This window comes from Agelaius phoeniceus, chromosome 1 (genome assembly GCF_051311805.1).
Source record: "Agelaius phoeniceus isolate bAgePho1 chromosome 1, bAgePho1.hap1, whole genome shotgun sequence".
NCBI classification, from domain to species: Eukaryota; Metazoa; Chordata; class Aves; order Passeriformes; family Icteridae; genus Agelaius; species Agelaius phoeniceus.
In genome coordinates, this window is record NC_135265.1 from 130395100 (window position 1) to 130420743 (window position 25644).

Sequence of the window (25644 nt, forward strand, 5' to 3'; positions counted from 1 at the left end):
AAAGCCATCTGCCCCAGGCACTGCAGCTCGTTGCACCCCCACGATCCCTGGACCTCCCACCACCTCAGCCAGGAGGGAGCTGTGATCCTGCAGCTCACGGCTGCGTCTGGGAAGTGGCGTGCTCCAGAATCTGTCAGTGTTTTCTGCAGCACAAATTGAGCCAAGAGACTGAGAAGGTGCCGAAAAGGACAGCTTTGCTGCCCCGGTGAGTGCCCTAACGTTTCAGTTTCAGTTTCAGTTTGGTCAGTTCTTCCCAATGACCTTTAATCCAGGTGACCCGAGCCACCTTGCTGGAGCCTGGCTCAGCCATGCCAGACACAGCCCAAGCCCTGAGCACACAGCGGGTGCAGGGGGTCCCATCAGCCCACACACTTCTCCTCACCCCTCCATGGCCCCGCAGATGGAGCACTGCCAACCACGCAGCTTTCAAGCATTTGCATCCTAAGAGCCACTCAGTAAAACCACTTCCTATAAAACATAATTAAACATCTATCACAGGCAGTGCTCAGGAAATGTGATTACCTTAAAGGGCTCCATGGGAGCTGATCCTGGCTCACTCTGCACTGCTCATCCAGAGCACTGAACTCCTGCACCCCACTGCAAGACAGGGCTGTCCTGCTATTGCCTGGGGAATCAACCTTTGCTGAGGAAAATGCTTTCCCAAGCAATTTCCCACCTACTTAGATGTTCTCACCTCCTGAATCTTGTTTGAAAAGCCAAACTGAACTGGTGGTGAATAAAATGTTTGATAAAAATGTTTTACTGCACGACATGTGGCCAGGTATGCTTCAGTGCTTTTGGAGTAGGTGTGGGTAAGGATCTCAACTCAGGTGCCCAGGAGTCACAAAGTTACTGTCAGTGCTTCCAGACAGGTTCCCAGGACACTCCAACATGTCACAGAATAGTTGGGGTTGGAAGGGATTTCTGTAGTTCATCTGGTCCGATCCCCCTGCTCAAGTAGGGCAAACAAGAGTTGGTTGTCCAGGACCATGTCAAGACAGCTTTTAAATATCTACAGGGATAGAGACTCCACATCCTCTCTGGGCACCCCACTCCAGTGCTTAGTCACACAGTAAAAAGCATTCCCTGATTTCAGAGGGAACCTCCTGTGTTTTAGTGTGTGTCCACTTGCCTCTGGTCCTGTCACTGGGCACCATTTAGAAGAGTCTGACTCCATCCTCTCTGCACCCCCTTCAGGCACTGGTACATACTGATACCCTCTCTCCTGGAGAGATGTAGTAATACACACCACAGCAACAGAAATATTGTCTCATACATAGGAATATTTATTTTTTTTCCTTCTTAAAAATGTACAAAAAATAAAATAACTGTATTTACAGCTTATCAAACCCCTCTCCCAGTTGCAACACTATTAAGTTACATGAGCTATATTCTTAATATAAAAGCACACTATTTATACATTAAGTTTCCTTGTTTGCCAGAAAGACGGCTTGTCACAACCTTTGGCACAAACATTCTTGTTTGTATCTTGTCTCAATTAATAGGAAATGGAAGAGCATAAAAACATTTAATAAGCTTTACATTTTATAAGTCATAAGATACTCCTTTCCAGTTCCACTTCAATCAATATACAGCATCTCTGACAGCTAGAGAGTTTAGATTTTACTTGTTTGAATTAATTTACATTTAAACAATTCATAGAACGAAAGAGAAAAATATATAAGAAAGACATTTGATCTCTGAATTCCATTGACCAAAAACTTCATGAGAGAGGACACACATGAAAAAACCCATTCTTTTCTTTGTACTTTACACTCAGTGTTAGAAATCCTCCAAAATGTCTTGATGGGGTGATCATAGTACATCCACAAAACTTTATTTTGGGAATACCAGCACCTGACTGTGAGAAAGAACTAGAATTTGAGAATTTGAATGGGATTTTATAATAAAACATCAAATGGACGGACAAAGTGCCAAGTCTGCAGCAGGAACCAAAATTAGAAGACTGTTCTCCTTTTGTACATCTCTAGAGTTTTTCAAAACATAACATCTACAGACACTGCATTTTCTTCATAGGGAAAATGCACTGAGCAGCAAGCCACTCTTCAGGCTGTACTAATTAAGATTCAAGATTGCTGTCTTGAAGAAGAGAAGGAAATGAGAATTTTGTTCCTTTAAATAAATAACCACAGCAGTTCCACAAAGAGACAAAAGGAGGCAAGACAGATATTCCTGTCCCCTGCTGAACAGTAGACAAATCTTACTTCCATTTAACTCATAATATTTGGAAGATCCAGCATTAATCTATATTTTTTTATCAAACAGAAGCAACATGCATATTTTAAACAATATACACGTAAGCAACTGTGTACTCCTCAGGATATCTGATCAAGCAGGGCACAAGGCAGCCACTGCTTCAGAAGTTTGTATTACTCATACCACTCTTGCCCCTTTCCCACCACTCTGATGGGCTGATTTGGACCAAAAGGTGAAGCCTGAGAGCTTGGAGCTTGCCACAACCAGCATCCAAGGTTCAGTGCTCCTCCAGCAGCTGATGCTACAACTACAACTGAAGTGGTGCAGCATGGATACTCAGGGCTTGTGAGGCACCTGCATCTGGAGCAGAGAAACAAAGCCCTCAGACCCTGGCAGATAAAGTAAAGGGTGATCATCCTTACCTAGCTCTAGCTGTTGTTCTAAAATAATCTTGCCACAAATCTAGGCACCTTCCTGATAACTTCACTGAGACTGTAAGAGGAACTAAAGGCAGGAGTATTAGCTTTCTACTATCAGGAATTTGCACACTTTAAGATGCATTTAAAATAGCTTTCAGTTAATCTTGGAAGCAACTTTCCTTTTCTGGACAGTGGCTGACTGAAGGCTCCTAAAATGACAATGGATAACTCAAGTCCCACTATTCCTGGAGCACTGCTCTTCTCACTGATCCTATACTGCTCCTAATGACAGGATGCTGCAGCACCCAACAGATCTCAGCTCATCTAGACCCAAATGTAAGACAAAACCATCCTATTAACCTGAGTGCTGGTGCTGCCAGGACTGCCTGTCCTTCTCTGTGATCCCTAAATTCTCACTGGCCTTTCTTAATGCAGCACATTGCAACCCAGGCCAGCCCCAAGCACTCCCTTGGACAGCAGGTTTGTTGGGGGCAGAACTAGGGCTCAACTCCTGCATAAATTTACTCCTTTGCTTCACCTGCAGCTTCTGCCCAGACATGGTGACCAGCTGAGAGATCCCAGATGATATTCTGAGGATTCCAAACACCAACAGAGAAATACAAGAACTGACAGTATTGCTTACCAGTCCTGTGTCCTGGTCCCAGTTCCTAATGCCTCCTGTACCAACTGTCCTCTTTTTTTCTTTAAGAAAAAATTATCTGGGATAAGTCAGCATAGACTTTTTATCTCAGTCTGAGCCAAGTAGAAACAAACAGAACCATCATAAATCTCTTCTATTCCCAGATTGTTTGCTCTTGAGCAGCATAGCAAGAGCATCTTTGCTGGAGTGCATTTTTATATAAAGTTAAGGAAATTACAACAGAACTCTGCATCAGAAGGGGAAAGAGTGCATGACAAAAGAAAAGGGCAGGAGAAAGACAGAATACACACTTTGCTTTACAGGCATATGTGAATTCTGGGTATGTTAGTGCTGATGCTACCAGCCTGAAGCTTTTATAGTTTCTGCTCCCACAGAAACCTTGACATGTACTTAACATTTCTATTAAAGGAAGAGATTTTAATGGGATGCTACTGCTAATGAAGTTTAGAAAGTGTTCATGAACTTACAGGACAATTCATGCAGATATGGCCAAATTAGACTGGTCAGTTATCCCCAGCTACTTTGCTTGAATGTAAATAGCTCCACACATGAGCCCTGTTAAATATGGCAGTGTTTCTTTCTGCCATTAACCACCAAATAATAAAGGTTGTGTGACTAAACGAGAAAAGGTTTTAGAAAGAAAAGAATAAACTCTAAAGGCTGCATGTAGGAAAGGATCCCACTTCTGTCTGTAATACAGAATCCATGTACAGTGGTAGAGAATAAATTTCAACTGAAACTCATGGAATTATATGCTAAGTGAGGAGCTCTTCACAACAGCCAGAGGAGCTGGAATGGAGAGAAAGAGATGCTGGGTTTGGATGTCATAGGGACATTCAGGCCTTGAACCCCTTTCCTGGTATGATTTTAGCCTGCACAACTTCATCTCTTCACAGAATTCATAAGGCAGGTGTGGAATTTGATGGAATAACCATGTAGTTCAACTTGGGTTCAGATGCAGCCCTTGAGAGAGAGACCAATCTCCACTCCTCAGTTGTGGGATACTCAGTCTCCAGTGGAAAAAATGTTCCAGTTTGATAAAATATTTACATCAAGCCCAGGCTTATACATCACCCAAGTGCCCTAGGAATCACAGCTGAATCATTCAATGGAGATACAAGAGCAAATACACTTAAAAGGAAGAGTCTGAAGTCCTGTTTCTTACAGTCTAGAGGAATGCTTTGATGCACAGGCTGCTGCAGAAAGAACCTTCCCACCACAGGTTTGAGAAAATACCACTTTAGGAGCCTCTGCTTCATCAAAGGAAGACAACCAGGAAGAAATCCCTTTTGTACCTCTTGGCAAAGCAGGCAGCAGACACACAGTGTCTCTTGGATTTTGTTACAGCTGGATGGGAGACTCAGGTTCTACAGCTGGGACTTGGGCACCTAAGGTGGGCCCCATGATGCCAGAGCGTCCAAGACCCAGTAGCAGAGTCTGCTCTAATATTTCAATATACAATTGTGTGAGCAAGGATGGAGCATATTGAGTACAGATTCAGTTATCAGCTTCTCAGTACACACTCTTTAACAGATTGCAGCAATTTAATCCTCTAGGAAAGATTCTATGAAACCCTAACCCAAATACATACAAAAACATAGTGGCAGTAAACATGCCCACATACAGTAGTTAAAATATATTATTGCATATTATAAACATTATATACAAGGTTAAAACGGTTTCTTTACCATTTACTTACAAGTGACATTTGTAACTGAATGCCTTACTTACAAGTCCTCATTGCTACATGCTGAGAACTACCAGAGGTATTTGGCAAGACTATACAGGAGACAGAGATATGGATCAGTCTGAGCAAGTGAACTGTCAGCCACTTTGCCCATCTTTAGCACTGCAACAGATTTTTAGCAATGACAGAGACAACTACTGGTAAAGTGATTTATACCAGATTTCTGAAATTAGACCAGCATAGTTACTGAATGTGTTTTAGAATGAGCTTATCCACACTGAAGTGTGGATTAAAATGCTGCATTTCACATTTGCAGTGGGTCATCTGGTTACAAATCTGGGGGCTGGTAACTGCTTGTACACTAGAGAGTGAGGAACAATAAATAAGGGACCAGGTTACTGTGAATAGCCTTGTGCTTGACAAACCCAAGTCTATCTGCAGGAGCTGCAGATGTGCAGAATGGACAGTATTTTCAATGCAGTCTTGTAACAGTTTCTCTGATCAATGTCTGTCAAGTTTATGGGGAATCTGTTTTCCAAGAAGGATGAAATGCTGTGGTTCCTTACAAAATGGCTCTGCCTGAGGCTAGATCTCTGTCAGTGTGATCTTGATGCCTTCAACCATGCTCTCCATGTTCAGGATGAATGTGTCCTCGTTGGAGTAGTGCTCAATAATGTTGTCATCCATGTTTACCAGGATGCTGGTGACAAAGGTAGAAATCAATGTTTTTATGTACCAGGACACTGAAAGGAAAAGCTATACACTGCCACATGTACTTGCTTCTCTACAACACAAAAACAGCACATGCCAGTACAGGCTCACCAGTAGGAATCACCAGCAAGATCTGCCCTGTAGTCCCTTGTAGTCTTTGGATTAGAGGCTGCTCCTCCAGAGCAGTTAAGGGACATGCCAGTGGTGGGATGTTTACACACTTAGGCTACCTACAGATGAGCTGCACTTCAGATCCCTGGCAGACCCAGCTAGCTGGTGCTTCCCAATGCCTGGTGGTGGCTCCCACAGGGACACATCTGTGCTACTCCTCAGAAACACCATGTGAGCTGCTGCACCTCTGTGGTGGGAGGGAAGCACAGGGAAGCAGTGGAATTTGTGCTTTGCACACAGCTCACAGACTTAGAACTCAGCTTAGATGCAAGACTATCAACAATGACTACACAATTGTGAAATTGTGTAATGCACAATTTCAAGTGTATATGAGTGCTTTCCTCACTCTTTACCTCCAAGTGTTTCTTCTGTCACTTAGAAAGAAGCAAAACATGAGAAGTTTCACCTGTTTTCTCAAAAGCTAAAGAAATTCCCAGACAACAATGCCCTAAGCTAGCTACAGCTGAAAATAAATGACTGGTTTAAAATTATATTGCTACAATATTGTGGTTAAATAGAACTTTAAAAATAGTTGAAGTGGAGAGATTTAGTTTTATGGCAAGGAGCAGAAGCCTAGCTATTCTAAAAGTCCAGCTGTGATGTTCATGTCTAAATTTATTCAACTGAAATGCCTGCAGCAAACATTGCCTGTCTTTCAGAGTAAGACAGTGGCCTATTTCTCCCTAACACTGCAGGAAAACTCCACACTGCATTCACAGCAAAGGCAGCATCTCCCATGCTGGCTCTCCATGATGTTATTAAGCATATTGTCTACAAAACAGACTTTATCCACATATCTTATCCACAAACCCTTCCTTCACAGTAAGCTTAGGCATACTGGTCAGACAAAGATTGGAGATCCATGTTTCCTCTTTTGCCATCCCTTACAGTCTCCATAGACATGAAGATTTCAAGCACATGGGTTTGTCTCCTGAAAGAGTTTGTACTGCCCAGCATCATGAGGCCCCAGGTAAAACTGGGATCTGTGACTACTTCTAAAGGATCCTGCAATAGATCCTTAGTTAGGTAACTAACTTACCCCTTTTTACTCTTCTTATAAAGTTTTGCAATCTTTTCAACTGGCAGCCCATATTTCTCAGAGATCTGAAATAATAAAAATAAAATATCACAAAAGATGAATGAGAAATATAAAAATATCACCTCTTACCTTACATAAGACATTAAAACAAAAACTCTGCAAACTTTGACAGGATAGCTATAGAGAAAAGTCTGTTACAACCATATCATGCTTTCATTTAAGGATGACTTGGGGAGCAAGAATCCTGAACAGCTTAATCAAAACCCACAATTGTCTCCATCCAGAAATTCAGATACTACAGTTTTCATAGGGTGTGAGCCATCAGAACTGCCCCAGCATCTCCTAGTGCTCTGCTCAGAGTCAATGCTCTTCCCAGCTTCAGATTTTACCAAGGAATTTCAATCTGATCTTTCTGTTGTTTCTTGATCTGATTTTTTGGGCTCATGGAAGCAAAGGCTTCTCCCACCAGGCAGAAGGCAGACACATGGCAACCCAACAGGAGCTGATGGACCGATGGAATAACAAAAACATACACATTTCTATTTCTCAAAGACATTTCAAGGTTTATTAAGCTAACAGGACTCTCCATGGTGGTACTTCTGTCTGAAAAGTGTCTTCAAGGTACCTTTAATTGTGGGAAGGCTACCAACATCAAACACAAAGAACTAAGAAGCTTCTGTATTGTTGGGAAGGTGACTCAGTCTAGTTACTACAGTAGCAAAATGAAACCCTGTTTGAGTCACAAAACCTCATCTGAGTGTAACAGATAAAGAGATGTCACAGAGAAGTGTGTTATCAAGGTAAAGGACTTGTAAAATAAACTTCTTACTAAAGCAACTAAAACAATAAAGCAGAAAATACACTAAAACTTTAGAAGGAAGAACAACTTAGCTGACAAATTACCCATGCCAACAAATACTTCACATGGATGCTTTGGCATTGCTTTGCAGCAGTATACTAGTAACTTTTTGGGATGTCTATTCTGCAGTGAGTCTGGGGTGTGCTTATGAAGATGGTGTCCCTGGGCCCTTCATCTGAGACAGGTTTGCTTTCCAAATAATGATTCTTCTTTGAGGGAACAGGTCTCACAGATCACATTTTAGAAGAGGATTGTCCCAAAAAGCAAAATAGTTACAGAAAAATGACTTTTTTTTTCCGCCAGTGATTAATGTTCTGTGGTGTTCTACTGCCAAGCAAAGTAAGTTTACAGCTCTTCCCAAGTGAAATGAAGTTGCAGCTAAATAGCTGACTACTTATCTTTTGCATTAGACAACTGAAATGCATAATTAAAAATCCATTTAAAGACTGGCAAACATCAGGCACTGTAAAATCCTTTCTTTGTGTTGGCATTCAGAGTTCTGTTGAGAAAAGGTATTTTAGGGAAGTACATTAAAACAATTATCACAAAAGAGAAAATGGAATGGATAAACTCAGCACTGAGGACAGATTCAAAGAGCCACAGGTTGAACACCAAGCAGGGCTCCCATCCAGACAGCCAAGATTTTCTGAAAGAGAGAATTAATTAGCCTATACTTGTCTACAGCACCTATAATAGTATAATTGTCATCGTAGCCCAGATGCAATTTTGTACTTAAAAACTACCCCTAATAATGCACAAGGCTATCAGCTTGACTGGCATTCTATAGCAAAACTCCAAGATTCTGAAGAACCAATAAAGTTTCTCATACACTGAAAACAGTGTCCTCTGACTATTAGCATACATCAGTGGCTAACAGAAAGGGGAATAACTGATGGGGTACAATAGACCCATCCACTCCCTAAGTTTTCCACCGAGCAGAGAACAAAATACAAACTGAATTTGGGTGATATTTGCTGCTTCAGTTTTGCTTGCACCAGCATGTTTCGCTGTTCATTTACTCTTTATTATCCTCTGGCTTTGCTTATCATGAACAGAATGACATCAGATAAACAATCTGGTGTTGAATTTTTGTATCTGTGCTTCTGTTGTACCCCTAACTTTAGGTTTTCATGTAAAGCAATAATAAAAATGGATCAATTTCATCAGACATTTGAAAAAAGTCCTTTGTAACAGGCATTGGAGAAAAACTGGCAACCCAAAACTGCAGAAAGTGTCACAAGTGTGTGAACACGAGGAAATGATCTCCCTCTCTGGGTTGTTAAGTCTGAAGCCCAGAGATATTGTAAAGACCAGCACTTGAAGACACTTTTCACTGACTCCATGCAAATAAACAAGCCGAGCAAAACATTTCTTGCCAAGGAGGCTTAATAGCAGCTAATATACAGCATTCTGCACATTCCAGCATAAATCTTCCCTAGGATATTTGGCATACCTAACACTCATGCATTCCAAATGTTGCTCAAAGTAGTTTGGGACTCTGGGACACCACTTCCTACATAAACTATGAGAGGCTGGGCTGAGAAAGCCTTGCCTGTCACACTGCCTATGACAGGTGTAGGATTTATATAACATGCAGGGATTACTGAGCTTTGCAAAAGACTTCCAGCTGACTGAATAAGCACATTTCTCAGGAACTCCTGGGATTCAATCAATTATACCAAACAGAAAACTGTGGAAGCAAGGCTTAAAGTGGGGGCATGGGAGAGCCTCCCCCTCAAAGTCTCTAGTACAAATGTGCTAAGTCCTGATGCAGAATTGGAGAAAGCATAGGGCAAGCATCTGCTAGGGCATCTCACTTAACACTCTCTTCTCAGAGTGTTTGCTGCAAGCACAGGAGGACCACCACTTACTGCCAACTTCCATACAAAACTACAGGATTTCTCACCTGAACCCAAGCAGGCTACATTAAATTTTAAAAAGGTGTCTTTATTTGGAGCGGTATTTTTCCTTATCATCTCAATTTTCCATTTGTCAATCTTCTGAGCAGAAATTTATTTCTGTTAGGATGCCTGAAGCAGTGCAACAGCCTACTGAGTGGCACTGAAATACCTGTCTGGGTGTCCCTTTGGGCTGCAGTCCCCTGGCATGGCAAGTTTGTCTGATTGCATAAGCCACCAGAAATGCTCTCTGCTGGAGTCAGGAAACCAGAAAGGGCAATATCTGGGTGGGTCATGGCATGTAGGAAAACACTTTGCCAGCTTATTTCTATTAAATAATCTGTCTGTTGCCCTACACTGGCTGGAAGATCACATACATATTGGCAGGTATCTAACAGTCTAAGCTAGATCTACTGAACTCAGCTGTTAGCTTTTAATTATTGAAAGATTTTGGGAGATGCTTGAATTTCCCAGTTTGAACTGCCTTCTGTAATTTGAATAAATATGCAATTTTGCACAATGTAAGACGGAGGTACCTACTGAGATCCACAGTTATCCTGACTTTGGATCAGGCTGAAATCAGGATGTAGAGTTGGTCAGTCACACATATAAGTGATGTTTTGCTATTTTCACTTGATCTAGACTGATTAGCAAAAACCAAACATCTGAGTCGCTTCCTGAGACATGCTGCATTTCTGAAACCCAAAACCTCTAGGTATTTGCCAAAAGAAAGATATCTGAAAAGGAATCTAATTGTTAATTTGGAATGGGGGTATATGTGAGAATAAAATAAACATAGGATCTGAGAAAACCATATCATTAATAACAGAAAGATAGGGGAGAAGTCAAAGATCAGGAATAATGACTAACAAAAAGAAAAAAGAGTAAAATCCATAAACAGAGAAGGAGAGTATGGCTGAGGATCACTGGAGCTCCCTTTCAGATCTGGGGCTCTGTAATACTCAGAGGCTCAGTTCCTAAATTCTTAATACTGAGAAGAGAATGACGCATTTAGGATATGCACAATTACAAAATTACATGATTTGCTGCAATGACTGTAGAGACAATATTTAAGAATATGCAGTTTGACAGCTTTTTGGCATTGTTTTATCCACAATATCCTACCAAAGAGAATTCAAATTTTCTGAATGTGTTCCTTCCAGTGAACTGGGACATTTTACAACAGATCAGATTTCTCTGGTGCCGAAAACATGCCAGTGAGTCAGCAGCTGCACTGACTGAGGCATGCAGAAACCCTTCCTGCTTCTGCACCAGCTTTGTTTTTGTTACATGGTGGCTGGAGAACAGGCATGGAGAGGCACAGACTACTAGAGATAAAATATTCATACTAGCTTGAACAGATTATAACATACTTTTAACTTCCATACAAAGACAAGATGAAATCGTGTTGCAGTTTACCATGAATCAAACTGCTGCCTCTTCAAGCAAAGCCTGGTTTTTGTTATCCATGTGCTCTGCCTGACAGCTGAGCTGCAGTCACAGCTAACAAACAGCATCAGCAGAAGCACAGTTAGGACATCCTTAGCGTGCCACTGACTCTCCTCAGAGATACCCCCATCTAAATAGGTGCTTTAAGCAACTTCACTAACCCACAAATCTTCTTCTGCCTTCTGCTACTGGCCAAATATTGACCAAATAACTCAATCTTTACTGCATTAAAAGTGTTCAGTAAATGTAACAAGATACTGTGATGGTTTTTAGAGAGTATAAATATACACACTTCTAGCACTTGGCTGAGTTCTCTAGGGGCACTTTCATCCATTTCCGTCTTCTCCCCTACAAGTAAACAAGGCTGGAAATCAACTCAGCATCCCACATGTCAATCTCACATTCCTCCACTGAAGCAGTGAGACACATGATTATTTCTTAACTCTTCCCTTCCCAAATTTCATGAGCCATCAGCTCATATAAACAAGATTAAACATGGAAACAGCAACTCTTATGATGACAGCTAATGGGTAACAAGCAAAAACTCAACTCAAAGAAGCAGCAAAGAGGCAAGTGGTAGGTAGGTCACACTGTAAGTGAGGACTAGAGAAGGAATTTGAGACAACATATGAATGACAAGTCTGCACTGGCTCAGCACCTGCCTCTTACATGCTGAACAAAGGCCACATGAAATTCCCACAGAAACACTGCATCCTTGGGCCTCTTCTTGGAAACCAGGCTGGGAATGTACTGACAAGCATTACAGGAAAAGATTCAACAGGCTCTGAACCATCAGTTCAGAAAGAAGCATTTCAGAAAATGAAGCCTGCACCTCTCTCCTTCCCTGACACTGGTTAACTACTGCAATTCCTCAAAGCTCAGGTCTCCAATAATCAGCTCTGTGATGCTGTTTAAATCCAGTAACCTACTGATAACACTGAATTAGGAAAATGCCAGCATTTCAGGATTCCAGAAAGCTTTAAGAAATGCTTTAAATGCGCTTGAGAATAACTTCATCTTTATATAGTGGTTTATCTCAATAATACATGGAAAGCCTCAAGATTTTTCTTGCCAAGAAAGACAAACAATATAAGGACATTAGATACTTACAGCTTCCATTAGCCCCTTGACCGTGGGTGATTTCAGCATCAAAGCATCAAACACCTCATCTGTCTCCTTCCTCACATACAAAAGCACTGAAATAGGGAAAAAAAATCAAACTTGGAGCAGGTTCAGTCAATTGCACAGATGAAATACCCCACACTGAATAGAAAAACAAATATTAATCCATGACAGATAAAATGAAGCACTGAAGATGGTTTGCACTTAAAAAGATGTACCTTTAATATCATCAGTGATCTAGACATGGACAATACATTGGAGTTGCATTGAAAATACAGTATTGAAAATTTAATCTAATGTGCAGAATCTCTATCTTCTAGGATCTAAATCTCCATTTACAGAAAGAAGCTAAAGAGCTCTGGGGCCTTGTCCCTTGGTTATAGGACAAAACACACAATCTAGGTCTTCTTAAACCTCTGAATTGGCTTGTACCTCTCCAGGTTTCATCTAAAAGGCTTGGAAAGGACATTCAAAAAAGGCAAGTCTGTGTTGCCTTTAGTTGTGCCTTTGAGAGCAAAATCAAAGAAAAGGTAAAGAAATAGTTGTCTCTAACATTACCATAGAGATGCCTGCAAATGGCCCGACCAGTATGAAAATAAACACTGGGAAAAATGAGCTCAAAGTAATTTGAGACTTTACAGGGGAGACATTCAAGAGCACAGCTGGCAGGCAGGCATTTACCAGTGTGCCCACCTGCTTAGGTACCCAAATGCCATTTCTGTTCCTCTTCCTCTCTCAGATGTTAGCTGCTAGCTGTCCACAGGCACAGTGCCCTGCCCTCTTTAGCTTTTGTTTTCTTCACACTTGTTCAGGTAAATAGAGGAACCTTGCTATAACATGGCAGAAGAAAAGCAGACAGGTACAAAGCATAGAAGCATAGACACTAGAAAAGTATTTTAGGCATCATCCAACATGACTGATAAGTAACAGGTTGAATAAGAGGTTCTGCAATATATTTTGTTTCCTAAATGAACTGCCTTTTCAAATAACATTACTGCACGTGAGGTACAAACACACATCCACTGTCATGTCTGTGGGAAAATTACATTGGTAACCCATTTTTTTTGGAGGGGGCAGGTAGACAGAAAAGGGCATCTTTTGAAACTACAAATTCTCATGGTCCAAGAGATATCTTCACCACATAACTCAATAGATGACACGCAGATGAACCAAAAAATATGATGGTATTTTTCACATAAAAGTAATTGTGTAAAGTTAATTCTCAGGCCAAGACTCTAGCAGGATGGACTCAGGCCCATTTGTGGAGAATTGTAGCTTCTTTGCCCAAGTTTTGAAATGACTGGAAAAAAAATAATGGGTAGTTCAGTTCCCTCACTGGGCCTACAAACCAAACATGCAGGACAATGTTGGGTTTTTTTGCATCTTTAATTCAGAAATATAAGCCACTAAACTGCAACCACAGCATGCAGAGCCACATCCTTTTCACCTATATTTTAGCACCTCTTTGGAGCCTGGCCTGAGAACATCGTTTTAATGGATTTAGAAGCAGAGACAACTTTGGGTCACAACTTAAACTGTCAAAACATAAAAGAAAAAATAATTCCACACCAGCAGTTAAATTTTACCATGCCTGATATGCTTAATCACATGAACAAGCTGTCACTCAATGGACTAATTTTACCAGTACTAACACATATAATAATTTAGTAAACCTTTTCCTTGTGACTAGAGGGTTGCCCTGTAACACCTGGCTTTACAAACATCTGGAGCTCTGCCAGCCTTAACAATTACAAATATATCTGAAAGGAGAAAAACAAATCACTTGGTCCAAGGTTAAACATGACACAATCCTGGTGCTGAGCTTTACATCTCTGTTGTGCTTGGTGTGCCAAGCAACATTATACACACGGAGAGACAGGATTAGTAAGCACATGGGGGTTGTTAGACTTTCCTTTACCCTGACAGGTGTGAAACTCCTGGCTTTGATTCAGTAGAGCACTCTTCCACAAATGACTTGTGGTGACAGTGATGCCTTAGGAAGTTCCTGTCTCATCCCTACCCTTAGACCCTCTTATTCTGGCTCGTCTCAACAAATTTTCCTGGATGAAAAACTCTGTCAAAGAGCAGATGTGAGTGAAAAAACAACCCCTTTTTTGAGTTATTCTTCAGACAGATCAGATCCCTGCCTCAATGTACAATGCAGCCCCACAAGCCTTCATGCTGGCAGAGAAGCAGAGAGACAGCCACAGTGGGAGGCACAGCCAGAGGGGAGGGAAAAGGGCTGCAAAGGCTCCACTGGGCTCAGCAGCAGCATTGCCACTGAATGACTGTGACCATGTAACACAATTCATGTCCTCTGATCCTACTGTCATCACATTCACAGCATCTAGATGGACTCAATCTAACAGTACAAATTACAAGATTTGGAGGGGAACAGGGGGGAAATCTTGTAAAAGGTAATGAGCTATTTTTGCCTGAAAGCTACAAATTCAAATTTGTCTGATCTACTCCCTGATCTTAGTCCTTAACTTTCTTGCCAGCACTGAAATCCACTGCAGACCTTAACATTCTTTAGATGTTAAAAAGAATTGCAAAAGATGGGGGAAGATAAATTTAGCCTTTAGTTACTTAAGAAATAGCCCCAACACACCAAATTGCTGAGGGGCAAAGGGATGTTGTTGCACCAGTGAGACTTTTAGAAGCCAGGCTACCAAACTGAGGATTTATGTGTGAATGCAGAAGAACAATGTTAGATACCTCTTTTTAAATTGTTAACAACATACATGAGGAAAAATGAAACTAAGGACACAATGAGTCAGTAAGACCTGGGGCATTAGGAAGGTCTGAGCCTGGGCACTACCAGTGCTGTGACTGGCACCCAATGAACAATGACTACAGTTTCTGTCAAGTAGTCTCTGGATAAAGATGTGGTACATCTTAGTCAAGGAAAGAAGGGCTGGTAGCTGTAATTTAGCTTTCCTTTCTCACATTTGGAATTTTTGTTATTGCCCAGGCACAATTCTCTTGGCTGGCTCTCAACATCCTGATTGCTATGAACCCAAAATGTTTCAGAGTAGTTAAACGTAACTTTCCTAAAAGGCAAAAGCTACCCAAAAAAATTACTTTCTTGAAACTGAGAACTGTAGGACTGGAAATCCACCTGTTCTATAATTCAGCTGCTGGATTTATAATTAACAGCAAACTCCCTATGAAATCTGAAAGGGAAAGTGAATTGAAAACTTACTGAGAACTCAAAACAGGAAAAAGCCAAGTCTAGCCAAGTAACTAGCTGTGATGCACATTTGGTACAGATTAACATACTTCACATTTCTGTGTTGGGCACCCGGACTTCCCCTAGAGGTCAAGGAGATGAAAGAATAATTCAAAAAGAGGCAGCTACCTGAGTGAGAATATGACCAGCATTTGCAAATCCCTTCAGACCTATTCTCTTGAAGGCTGCCCCTTAATATTTTTACTTCCACCAGAGAGTGTTACAAGTAAGTCCAGAAGGCAGGGGTGAGGTCACACACTTCCACTTCAGTCTTCAGTGGAGCTTGGACACCTCACTGGCTGCTATTTACCTGCACTGCTCTCCTAATAAGACACTTTGGGATTACATTGCTTTTAATGTATATTTTAATGTCTATTTTCACATAACAGACCTGCTCCCTCTCAAACATTACACTTGTGCCCTATCTACACCTGCTGTCTAGGAGTTCTTGATTCTGCTGTACCAAACAAACTTTGAGAAAAGAAGCTTCTAATATGGCAATGCTGGGGGAAAAAAAAACCCAAATATTTTAATACCAGTGAATCCTCTGGCAAAGACAGAGTTATCAAATGGGTAGACTCAGCTGAGCTGCACTCCACCAGCACGATCCCAGATGCAAGGTTCCGGATGGCAGGAAGTTCACCAGGGCAAAAGCCACACTGGAAAAGCCTTGGCCTCCAGCCAGCATAGTCCAAGATGAGAGAAACACTGAACAGGAAGGGGATGTGAAGAGAGAATCCTCCAGCTTCTCTGCTTCTGTGCCTCTCCTGGATTTAATCATTTTACATAGCTTTGCCACCAGCTAAATTTTCTTTCTTTCTAATCTTACCCTTGAAATACCTGCAAGTCCTGAATGATGTCAAAACAACTAACCACAGCAAAGGACAGGAATAATCAAAGCAAACCAATAGCTCCTTGCAGGCAGTTTCCTAGGCTTTCAGCTGGGAAACCCAGGTGAAATTCTAGGAAATGACAGTTCTTTATATAGCCCTCATGACTATCATGTTCTGCTTGATAGAGCCCTGATAATGTGAATTTGGCCAAGGTCTTGAGTCAACCAAATGCAAGTCCATGGTCAGTGCTAACCTCACATAATTAATTTAAGATTTAATTAAAATAATCATATGTTCACATTTATTTCAAGAAGGTATCAGTCTCCATCCTATAATCTTCTATGCTTCCCCTGGTTCAAGGAGACCACCCTAACCAACAGAGAAACTTGGCAAATGCGGTCTTGAGGGAAGTCATTTCTATAAAGCTCTGCTGCTACTGTAATAATACCCACCTGGGCTGTAAAAACAGTTAAGGGAAACAAACCCTTAAACAATTCAGTTACATCTGCTGGAAGATGTCTCTCCATGTTTTATATTTCTAATAAGGTAGGAAATTTCTGATTTTATTCCACCCAATCTAAGTGTGCAGTCAGCAGAAGCTCGCCTGTTAAGGTCTCTATATTTGACCCAATGCATCTTGCATATTTGCTTGTGATCCCAGACAGAACAGAACAGAACAGATGAGCAAAAGTTAAAAACAGACCATCACAGATTTGCTACTAGAACTTTCATAAACTTTGTAGCTTGGCCAAGAACCAAGAAACTTTCTAAGTTTTTTCTATACACTTGTGTCCTGATCCCTTCTTGAGAAAGCATGGTCCTTTTTTTTTTTCTTAAGTAATTTTTAGCATTTGTTAAAATGCCTCCTTATAGACTGCAGATGCAAAGATCTCCTCTCCCATCTACCCATATTTGCACTAGCATCCTACAACTCAACTGACTTTGTCCAAACCACACCTGCCCTTCCCAGTTTGAGGGTTTGAGTCCCACAGAACGATTTTTAACTGCTAAGAATTGATTGTTACCTCTTTTCAGACCTTCTTCTTTGATTTGTTTCAAAGGGGAAGGACCAAACTCTTCCTCCACAGGCCGGAACATCCTTTTGACCAGGACACTGCTACTAAAATACACAAAACAAGGACCATGTCACAGTAAAACTGTGCTCACAGCAGAAGAGAAGACAACAGCAACAGTCATGACTCACTTTGTACTCTGGCAGAAACACCCACTAGATACTCATGTAGCACCAAAAGCAGAAACTGCAAGGATATAGCTTTTGATGCTTATCTGAACTATCCAGGCCTCTTAAATTGCCGAGACTGACTGGCTGGGACAGGTGACAGGAAAATATGTTCCAATGTTACACACTCATTTGAAAAACCCCAAAGGCCCTTAACTGTTTAAATATTGAGGGAAGGGGGGTGGTTATTGCTTGATGCAATAAACCCCTTTGTTTCTCAAATTCCACAGTAGGCCTTATGAAGAGCATCAGTTTCAAAAAGAAATAAAAAAGGCCTCATGTTTTCAAGTCAGTGTTGACTGCAGGTGCTTGGCCAGTCCCTACCTCAGGTCACTTTTTGCAGATTTATGGGAGCTGTTAAGTTACTCCAGAATCTCAGACTTGAGGGTGTTCACTTGGGGATTCAAGCAACTTACAAAAGTATGGGGCTGGCACACAATGTGGCAATGTGGGCTGAAGTTCAGCAGCCCTTATTTCATGGCACCTCTAACTATTAGAGGGACTTTCATCAATTCTTCCAGTCCCTCCAAAGTCAGATAGGGAGTGTTCCCATTTCCAACCTTTGTCCTTCCCAGGTTCTCTCTTCTCTTTCTGCCTTTCTCTTCTGGCACTTGTCTATTCTCTCTGCAGTTCCTGTATTTGTTGCATACACATGTGTGCACAGCTAAACAGCTTTCAGGAATGCAGTGAAGTTCAGTGCTTCAATAAAAAATTCCCAGTTTTTAAGTTGAGAACCCTCATGCTTACATAGATGGCATTTCATTATTAAATATATTGTCCTCTCCCTGTATCAAAACTTAGGGCTCTTTTACTTGGAAATGTATTAAAATACAGACATAAAAAGCAAGCAGTTTACATGGGAGAAATGAGGGAAGGGGGAGAAAGGGGTCAGTTTTATCTGATTTCGTATTTTGTATCAACTTTCTATGAGTTTAAAATGTTAACTGCAAAGCTTGTGAAACAATAAATATCTTACCCTTCTCTCTCGTCATCTGTATTATAGTAAACCTAGAAGGATGGAAATAAAAATCAATTATTCCAAAAACTCAGACACTTGCTTAACAGAATAACTTCAAAAGGGAGAAAAGACAAGTGTTTTGCAGTTTGTCATATGTTAAAAATCCTTTTCCTCCTATAAAACACAAACACCTTTAGTTCTAACTGTTATCTGGAAGAAGTGTGGCTTTGAGAAACTGCTGTTGAATATAATCTACTGGAAATATATCAAAGTTTATTTGAGAGACATTACCTCTTCCCTGCTTTATATAATTTTCCCAATTATTTTACAATCCTCTAAATCAGATTGCTACTCACCTAAATAACCCCTAATACAGTTTAAGCCACAACACTCAAAAGCTTTTGTATGTATTTAATACTGTCTGAAAAGCTAATTAAACTATAAAGAACAAGATTAAACTACAGGCCTAATGGAAATACAATTACTAAAGGTACAGCTGAACATTTTTTGCACAGGCTGTGGGCAGAAGCCCAAGTCCAGGTTTGTGTAAATCTGCGTAGCTCAGAGTCACCAGGACCGAATTTACAACAGCAGCAAATGCAGCTGACAGTAGCAGGGGAGGTATAAAATCACAGTCTCTTGTCCAACACTTTACAGAACAGTCAGCCAAACTCCTCACAATGTGCCCACACTGCAGGTCTGCACCAACAAGTGCAGCAGCCCTGCAGCTGCTGAGCTGGGCAGGGTAGGGTAGGGCAAGCCACCCCAGACAGGTCTCCAGCACTGGCTCAGAGCACTCAGAGCACACTTGGCTCTCACTGGGAGCCTTCACTTCTGAAACTGTGCAATGAAAATAGCTCAGAGGTGTGTGTGTGCAAAGCTGAGGGCCATAACCTGTGAGTTACAGCAATAAAAGACATGGCTGAATATTGCCTAAGAGCTAGGAAATGGGGATATCTTCCAGTTAGTTTAGAAAATTATTTACAGGATTATATATACTAAGGAATGTTTCCACCATCTCCTGTTTTGAAACAAATCCCCATTTTGGTTTGAAAGCCATGAGGACAGAAGGTACCCAACACTGATATGTGAGTGGGCATCTTTCCAACTTGGGAGAGTAAGCCTGTGACAGCTGTGATTAAACATCTGTGCTCTTTGTGCTTTGCTCAACCACAATTCTCACCGCTTCAAAATTGACAATTCCAACACTCAGTTTCATTTAATCTTTGTCATTTTAGTATTTTCCAGCAAGATGCATAATAAATTTCCTCATCAACTATTTGTCTTAATAAACACATGCATAACTGTCTCATTCTGCTCCCTGAGATGTTAATAAATACAATGTTCATAGTAAAAAAGTTGTCAGAGCTGACCCTCCAGTTCAGGTTTTCAACTTTCCAACAGGTGATAAAATAGAAAAGAGCCAAGTTAGGAAAGACTTCCTTATGTTTACTAATGATAATAACTACCAATACTGAGTACTTAACATTAGTATGATGGAGTTTTACTTGGAAGGGTGAAATTTTTTTTTCAAGGAATTTCCAGATCTCTAGGTGATGCCGACAGAAAATGGGTAGTGGTGTTTAGTGACCCTGCTCTTGATCTTTCTACACGGGTATGAGCTTGGTCTTTGTTTTCAGCTGTGACAAGGAGGAGGATCTCTGCTACCACAAGGTGGCACTTCATTTCACCAAGCCAAAGAGTGCACTCAAAACCAGATTGTGTTTCAGTCACAAATCAACCTTATACTTGAAAGCAAAAGAATGACAGAACTGTAACAAAACCAAACTCGTCAGTTGTCAAAGAAGTATAAACTCCTCTACACCCAGAACTCAGAAAGGTACTTGCCTCTTGTAAGGTCCTCTATAAGTGATGTGCCAAAACTGCATTTACCAAAATGAGAGCTGAAACAAGTCGACCCCAGGAACAGTTATTTACTTCCCTAAAACCTGTCCCAGAGCAGAGGCAGCCAGGTGGCAAGTGGGCACCTGCTCATCTCATTATTTCCTACCTGTCCAGTTCTTTGTAGGTTTCCAAAGTGAACATCTGGTATGAAGAGAACGGGCTGGGAATCCAGGTCAGCCATTGTTTTGAAGAAGGTGATATCACTCTTTTTCTGCAGAGGGAGTGCACTCAACTTCCCTTCAGCTGCTAGGTGGATCACAAAGCACAGAGTTGTGAAGGGAGGCATGTTAAGCATGACTTAGCCCCAGACCAGAAAGGCCCATTTCACTCACCATTATTACATGAGGCTTGGGATGCCTGGCCTTTGCCTTTCTTCCTGTTCTGCTTTCTCTCTTCATCTCGGATTTTCCTTTCTGCTCCCTGATGCAAGAAAGACAACAAACAGAATTAGCCAAAGAGGAACCACCATGAGCTTTGTACTCTGCAATGCCTGCAACTACAGCATCAGACACACAGACATGCTAAAAGAGAAACTGGTTATTTCATTGAAGACAGATCTGTCCGGTCTGTTGGGAAGGTTTTGCATGGATCACGTGTGCCTGAGACTCAGCTGGCACATCCAGTAGCTCCCAGGGCTGCAGACAGCAAGGGGAACATATCCACATGTTGGTTTGGAGGAGCCAGGACAGCCAGTGTGCAGTCTGTAGCAGGACTGATGCCAGCACAGCTTGTACAAAGAGCATCCCAAGCCCAGTGACTCTACAATGGACAGAGTGATCAGGCCAAATATTTTGTGTATGTAATGGCATAAAACACCTGCAGGATTGCTATCATTTTACATAATGTCTGTGCTGAGGTTGTCCCTAAACTCTCCTCCACCCACTTTGCCTGGGGGTGGCATTGCTCCACTGTAGCCAGCTGTGCAGAGCTTTGAGAACTGACAGTCCAAAAAGGCTGTGCTGACAGCTTGCCAACATTGCAAGGGTTCTTACAGAAAAATACAGACATTTCAAACTGGGAGAAGCTCTCCAGAAATAGGAAAGCAATGTAGCACTGCCCTATTAGGTACCAGGAACTCCTGGGAAGTTGCAGGCTTCTGTTATGTAAATACACTCTCAACAAGTTTCAAAAATAAAACTTGTTATTGACATAAAAAGCAGCAACACCTCCTTTGAAGTTCTCCTAATTTACTTTATAAATAATACCTATCACATTGTGAAGGGTAATGAAGATCCATATGCTCCCAGACAGTTGGCATGCAAGATTACAGAATTTTTTTCCAAATTAAAATTAGAAGTTTCTTGAATAGAAAGGGAGAGGAGGGAGGTAAGGAAAGCAAAAAACACCCACTCAAGATGGCAAAATTCACACATGAGTCAATGAACCAAGTTTAGAAAGAGTGCAAGGAAAGATGTACTCCTGGCTGTGATCTATCAGTAGATTTCCAGAGGCTGAAAGAGCTGGAGGAAGAAATAGCTCTTTAGGAAAACATGAATGTGTCAAACAGAAACACTGCCTCCAGACCACGTCCCAGTCCAGTTGTCACTCACCAACCCCAACCGCACAAGCCAAGGGATTCAGAGCTGTGCACTTATCAAAATTGTTTCTAGAGGTACATTTGTAACCTTTAAAGCCACCTGTTCTTTCTAAGAAAGGAGCAAAAATACACATCCCAGCCACTGTTCAGCAAAAAGCACATCCTGAGAAACCTGTGCTGCACAAAGGGCTCTGCCAGGTGGCCACAGCCACACCTATCACTCGGTGCTGCCACTCTGCTGCTCACAGGAAACAGGATGAACCATCAAAGTACTTCATACACAGCACCAAGTGTGAGTTTTCTCTCAGGAAAGCAGAAACTGAGGAGGACTCTGCCTTTTATACATAATAAAAAATATATACTTTACTGATTTTCTGTAATATTCTTTGTAACCATGAACTCAGCGACACTTTACAGCTTTCTCTTCAGTCATTCATTCAAGGCAACAGACCCCAAGATCTCTGGGGGGCAGGCAATCCCTGGGCTGGGCAGTCATTCCCATCTACCAGTGTTTATTTGTGCCACAGCCACTTCACAAATGTGGCAACTGCAATACCCACAAAACTACCTACCAGCCCTTTTGAGCTTGGAGCAGCCCACATGGCAGGGCCAGCCCAGCCTACAGAATGGATGTCATAGTCACAGGGATGAGACCACAAAGTGATTTTTGCATACCGGAGCATTTCTGCTGCATAGTCTTGACAGCTGAGCCATCTGACACATACCTAATAAACCACAGTTTGCACATCTCTTCTAGAAATTACCCTTCTACTGGGGACTATAAACTATGCTGCGATCAGTGAAATAATGAAATGAGTTCTTAATTTTTTCATTGATATCTGAGCTTTGTATAAATGCAAGGGGTACTTCTGCTACTAATTATTAACAAAATGAAGCCTACGAATTTCAGCTGATTCAAAGTATTTTCTTCCTAATCCTTCAACTCATTTAAACTTAAGTCTTGCACCACTCTGATGCTCATGTGTACTCTTGCTTCTAGTTCCAGGCTAAAGCATTCCACATCTCATTGGGCAGGCACATATACATAGGCTGATGTCTGTGTGCCTGCCCAATGAGATGTGGAATGCTTTAGCCTGGAAATAGAAGCCCTCTCCAAAGCTGAAGATTAATAGGCAATTAGAGTTGCTAAATACTCTATGATAGTCCATTTTCTCTATGATGATCCACACCAAAAACAAGGACATGAGAACTGCACATATTCCAAAGAACATGTATTTTTCAGGTTAAACAAAACTGGATTAATTTATTCTAATTTGGATCAATGTTATGGTATTTGCCAAGTCAAGTTCTGCTTCTTTTCAGCAAAGATAATGACATATAGAAAATCAAGTAGCTCTGAAGTCCCAGTTCTTTCATACACAGTGGCTAAAGCATTGTGCAATATATAAATATAAACAGGCCTGGTAGCAAGTTTCCCTGACAACCTACTTAAGGAATAAAAATTAGATAAACTTATAATGCAGCATCAGTGATCTGCACTGATGACTGCAAGGCAGAGAATTAGCACTGACAAAACAAGATGTGGACTGTAACAAATGCTTTGAAGATTGCCTACTGAAAAACAAACATGGGCAAAAGATTGGATGACAAATAGGGAGTATGGTAAAGTTAAATTTGTTAAGTAACATTTACAGCCTTTGCAACATTTATCTCCATATATTTATGTCACAAAGCACATACTGGATGCGAGTTGGTGTTGCTCTCTAGTTTATATGTGAACTAATATTAAAATGAAGGAATTGCCAGAATAAATACTAACTTATATATATATAATATGTACCACTTAGCTAAATGCAGATTTATTTCTTCAAAGATAACTCTTTCCATAACAGCTACGCTGTGTTGCAGCTACAAGACATTAATTTGTCAGTGAATGTTCTTAAAAACTGGACACCTCCACCTGTGATTTATCTACGTGAATATACAAATACACCCACTGGTTTTAAAGAGGCACCACCACTACAGAAAGAAACATTTTTAATAACACCTCAGACACAGAAACCTTTTGTTCTTCCATGTTGCAGAGTGAGAAACATTTCACACTTAGGGAGGAGGAATTTACTGTGCAGTTCCACTAGGCCAGGTGATTGTAATAAATCAGGTACTTTTGTCATCAGCTTCTCTTTGAGGCTGTCAGATTGGGGCATAACAGAGCAGTTCACACTTTCAGAATATATAAAGATCATGATATGATTGCTGAGTGGCTTTTTTTATGTTCCTGTAGTACCTCTTCAATTCATCAGGACAAGGAGGTAGGTAATAAATAACAGTCACAGCTTCATGGCCTTTCCCAAGGAGGCAGCAAGCTTTGTCCATGTCACTGAGGGGAGAGCCACAGGCTAGCAAGAAAAACTGAACCATTTAGCACTACCTTAACCAGAGCCAGGGGTTTATTTTGACATCTTGAAAAGATGAGGATATCCAGCCACACCAACTACCTTCCTCTGAGCACGTTGAATTCTCCCAGTGCCACCAGCAAGTGGAAATTCTCCAAACATTTATTTACTTACAAAAGCCCCGTGACAAATGGATGTTGGTAAAGATCTGGCAACGTAAGTTTGGGGAGAAGGAAGAATTTGTCTCTTACCAAGTGCCAATTAGCACAAACTGTCATGTGCATTGACCTCAATAATTTTCATTTGCTCAAGTCACTTTCACACCCGCATTAACTTAAAAAGCTCTACATGTGTGTATATATTTATATTATACACATATACAGCCTATTATCAATACCCTTGAGCCCTTCAGTTCCCACTTCCAATTTCTGATGTGTATAACACTTTAACTACCCCTGTGATCTCTCCTACTTTGAGACAGTTTTGATTAATAGACTCAACAATTATTTCCTACTTTTTCGTCTGGATACTTGAAGCTCCAATTAAGCCAATAGATGCAATGAACATGTATTATTCAAAATCTCCACCAGTTGTATCTAGAGGTCACCCTTGATGAGTTTGTGCTCTGAATTTCCTTCCTTTTTTTAAATAATTCAAGTTTTTCTAATTGCGCTTCAGAAACAGGTAGATGAAAACGACTTGGTACTTTGATATTTACTGAGCTTTTAAGATCCAGCTGTAGCTTCAAATCTCTCAATATTTGACATTCAAAGTTACAATTAAAAGCATAGCATTTTGGCTGCAAGAAGACCTCAGTGCATACATTTACATTCATTACTTCCAAAGATTTTCCTCCACTAACACAACAGACTGATTAGCCCTCAAGATGTCGTTGTCAAAACGGCAACAGGGGAATGAACTGAAAAGGGGGAAGGAGCAGCAACACAGAGACCTGAAACAGTTGAACTCTTCCCTTTCCATTAAAAAGTTAATGTTATGTTTTGCCTGGGGCATGGCCTTTTGTCTCTCTATTCCCACCTGTAGGATGGCAAGACTAATTTGGATAAAATTCCAAGTCACTTAAATAGATGTAGGCTCCTGAATCCCTGAACCTTGACTAGAATCCAGGCATCAGCTCCCCTATGAAAGATGTTTCTCGGCATGGAGAAAGTCATCAGTTAATAGATGCTAAACAAAACTGAAAAGTGGTCACGCTCTCTTTGAAGAATCATCACTGATATTTCTGAGGAACTGTTTCTACCTGCTGATATACACTGCTGACCATGACACTGTCTAATTCCTTCAGGTGTGATCTATGTCTGGGTGCTGAAACATCTTACTAGTCTCCA

General features: G+C 41.1%; 1 protein-coding gene across 1 annotated transcript in view; it reads right to left on the reverse strand.

Moving 5' to 3' along the window:
- Positions 1-1275: 1275 nt before the first annotated feature.
- Positions 1276-25644, reverse strand: part of GRHL2 (grainyhead like transcription factor 2) — a 57350-nt gene continuing 32981 nt past the window's right edge. The window contains exons 10-16 of the mRNA XM_054633439.2: positions 20734-20821; positions 20508-20647; positions 18515-18546; positions 17324-17418; positions 12222-12307; positions 6906-6970; positions 1276-5684 (exon numbers count right to left, since the gene is read on the reverse strand). Coding sequence (XP_054489414.2) covers positions 5570-5684; positions 6906-6970; positions 12222-12307; positions 17324-17418; positions 18515-18546; positions 20508-20647; positions 20734-20821 — 621 coding nt within the window. The 3' untranslated portion in view covers positions 1276-5569. The remainder of the gene's footprint in view (positions 5685-6905; positions 6971-12221; positions 12308-17323; positions 17419-18514; positions 18547-20507; positions 20648-20733; positions 20822-25644) is intronic.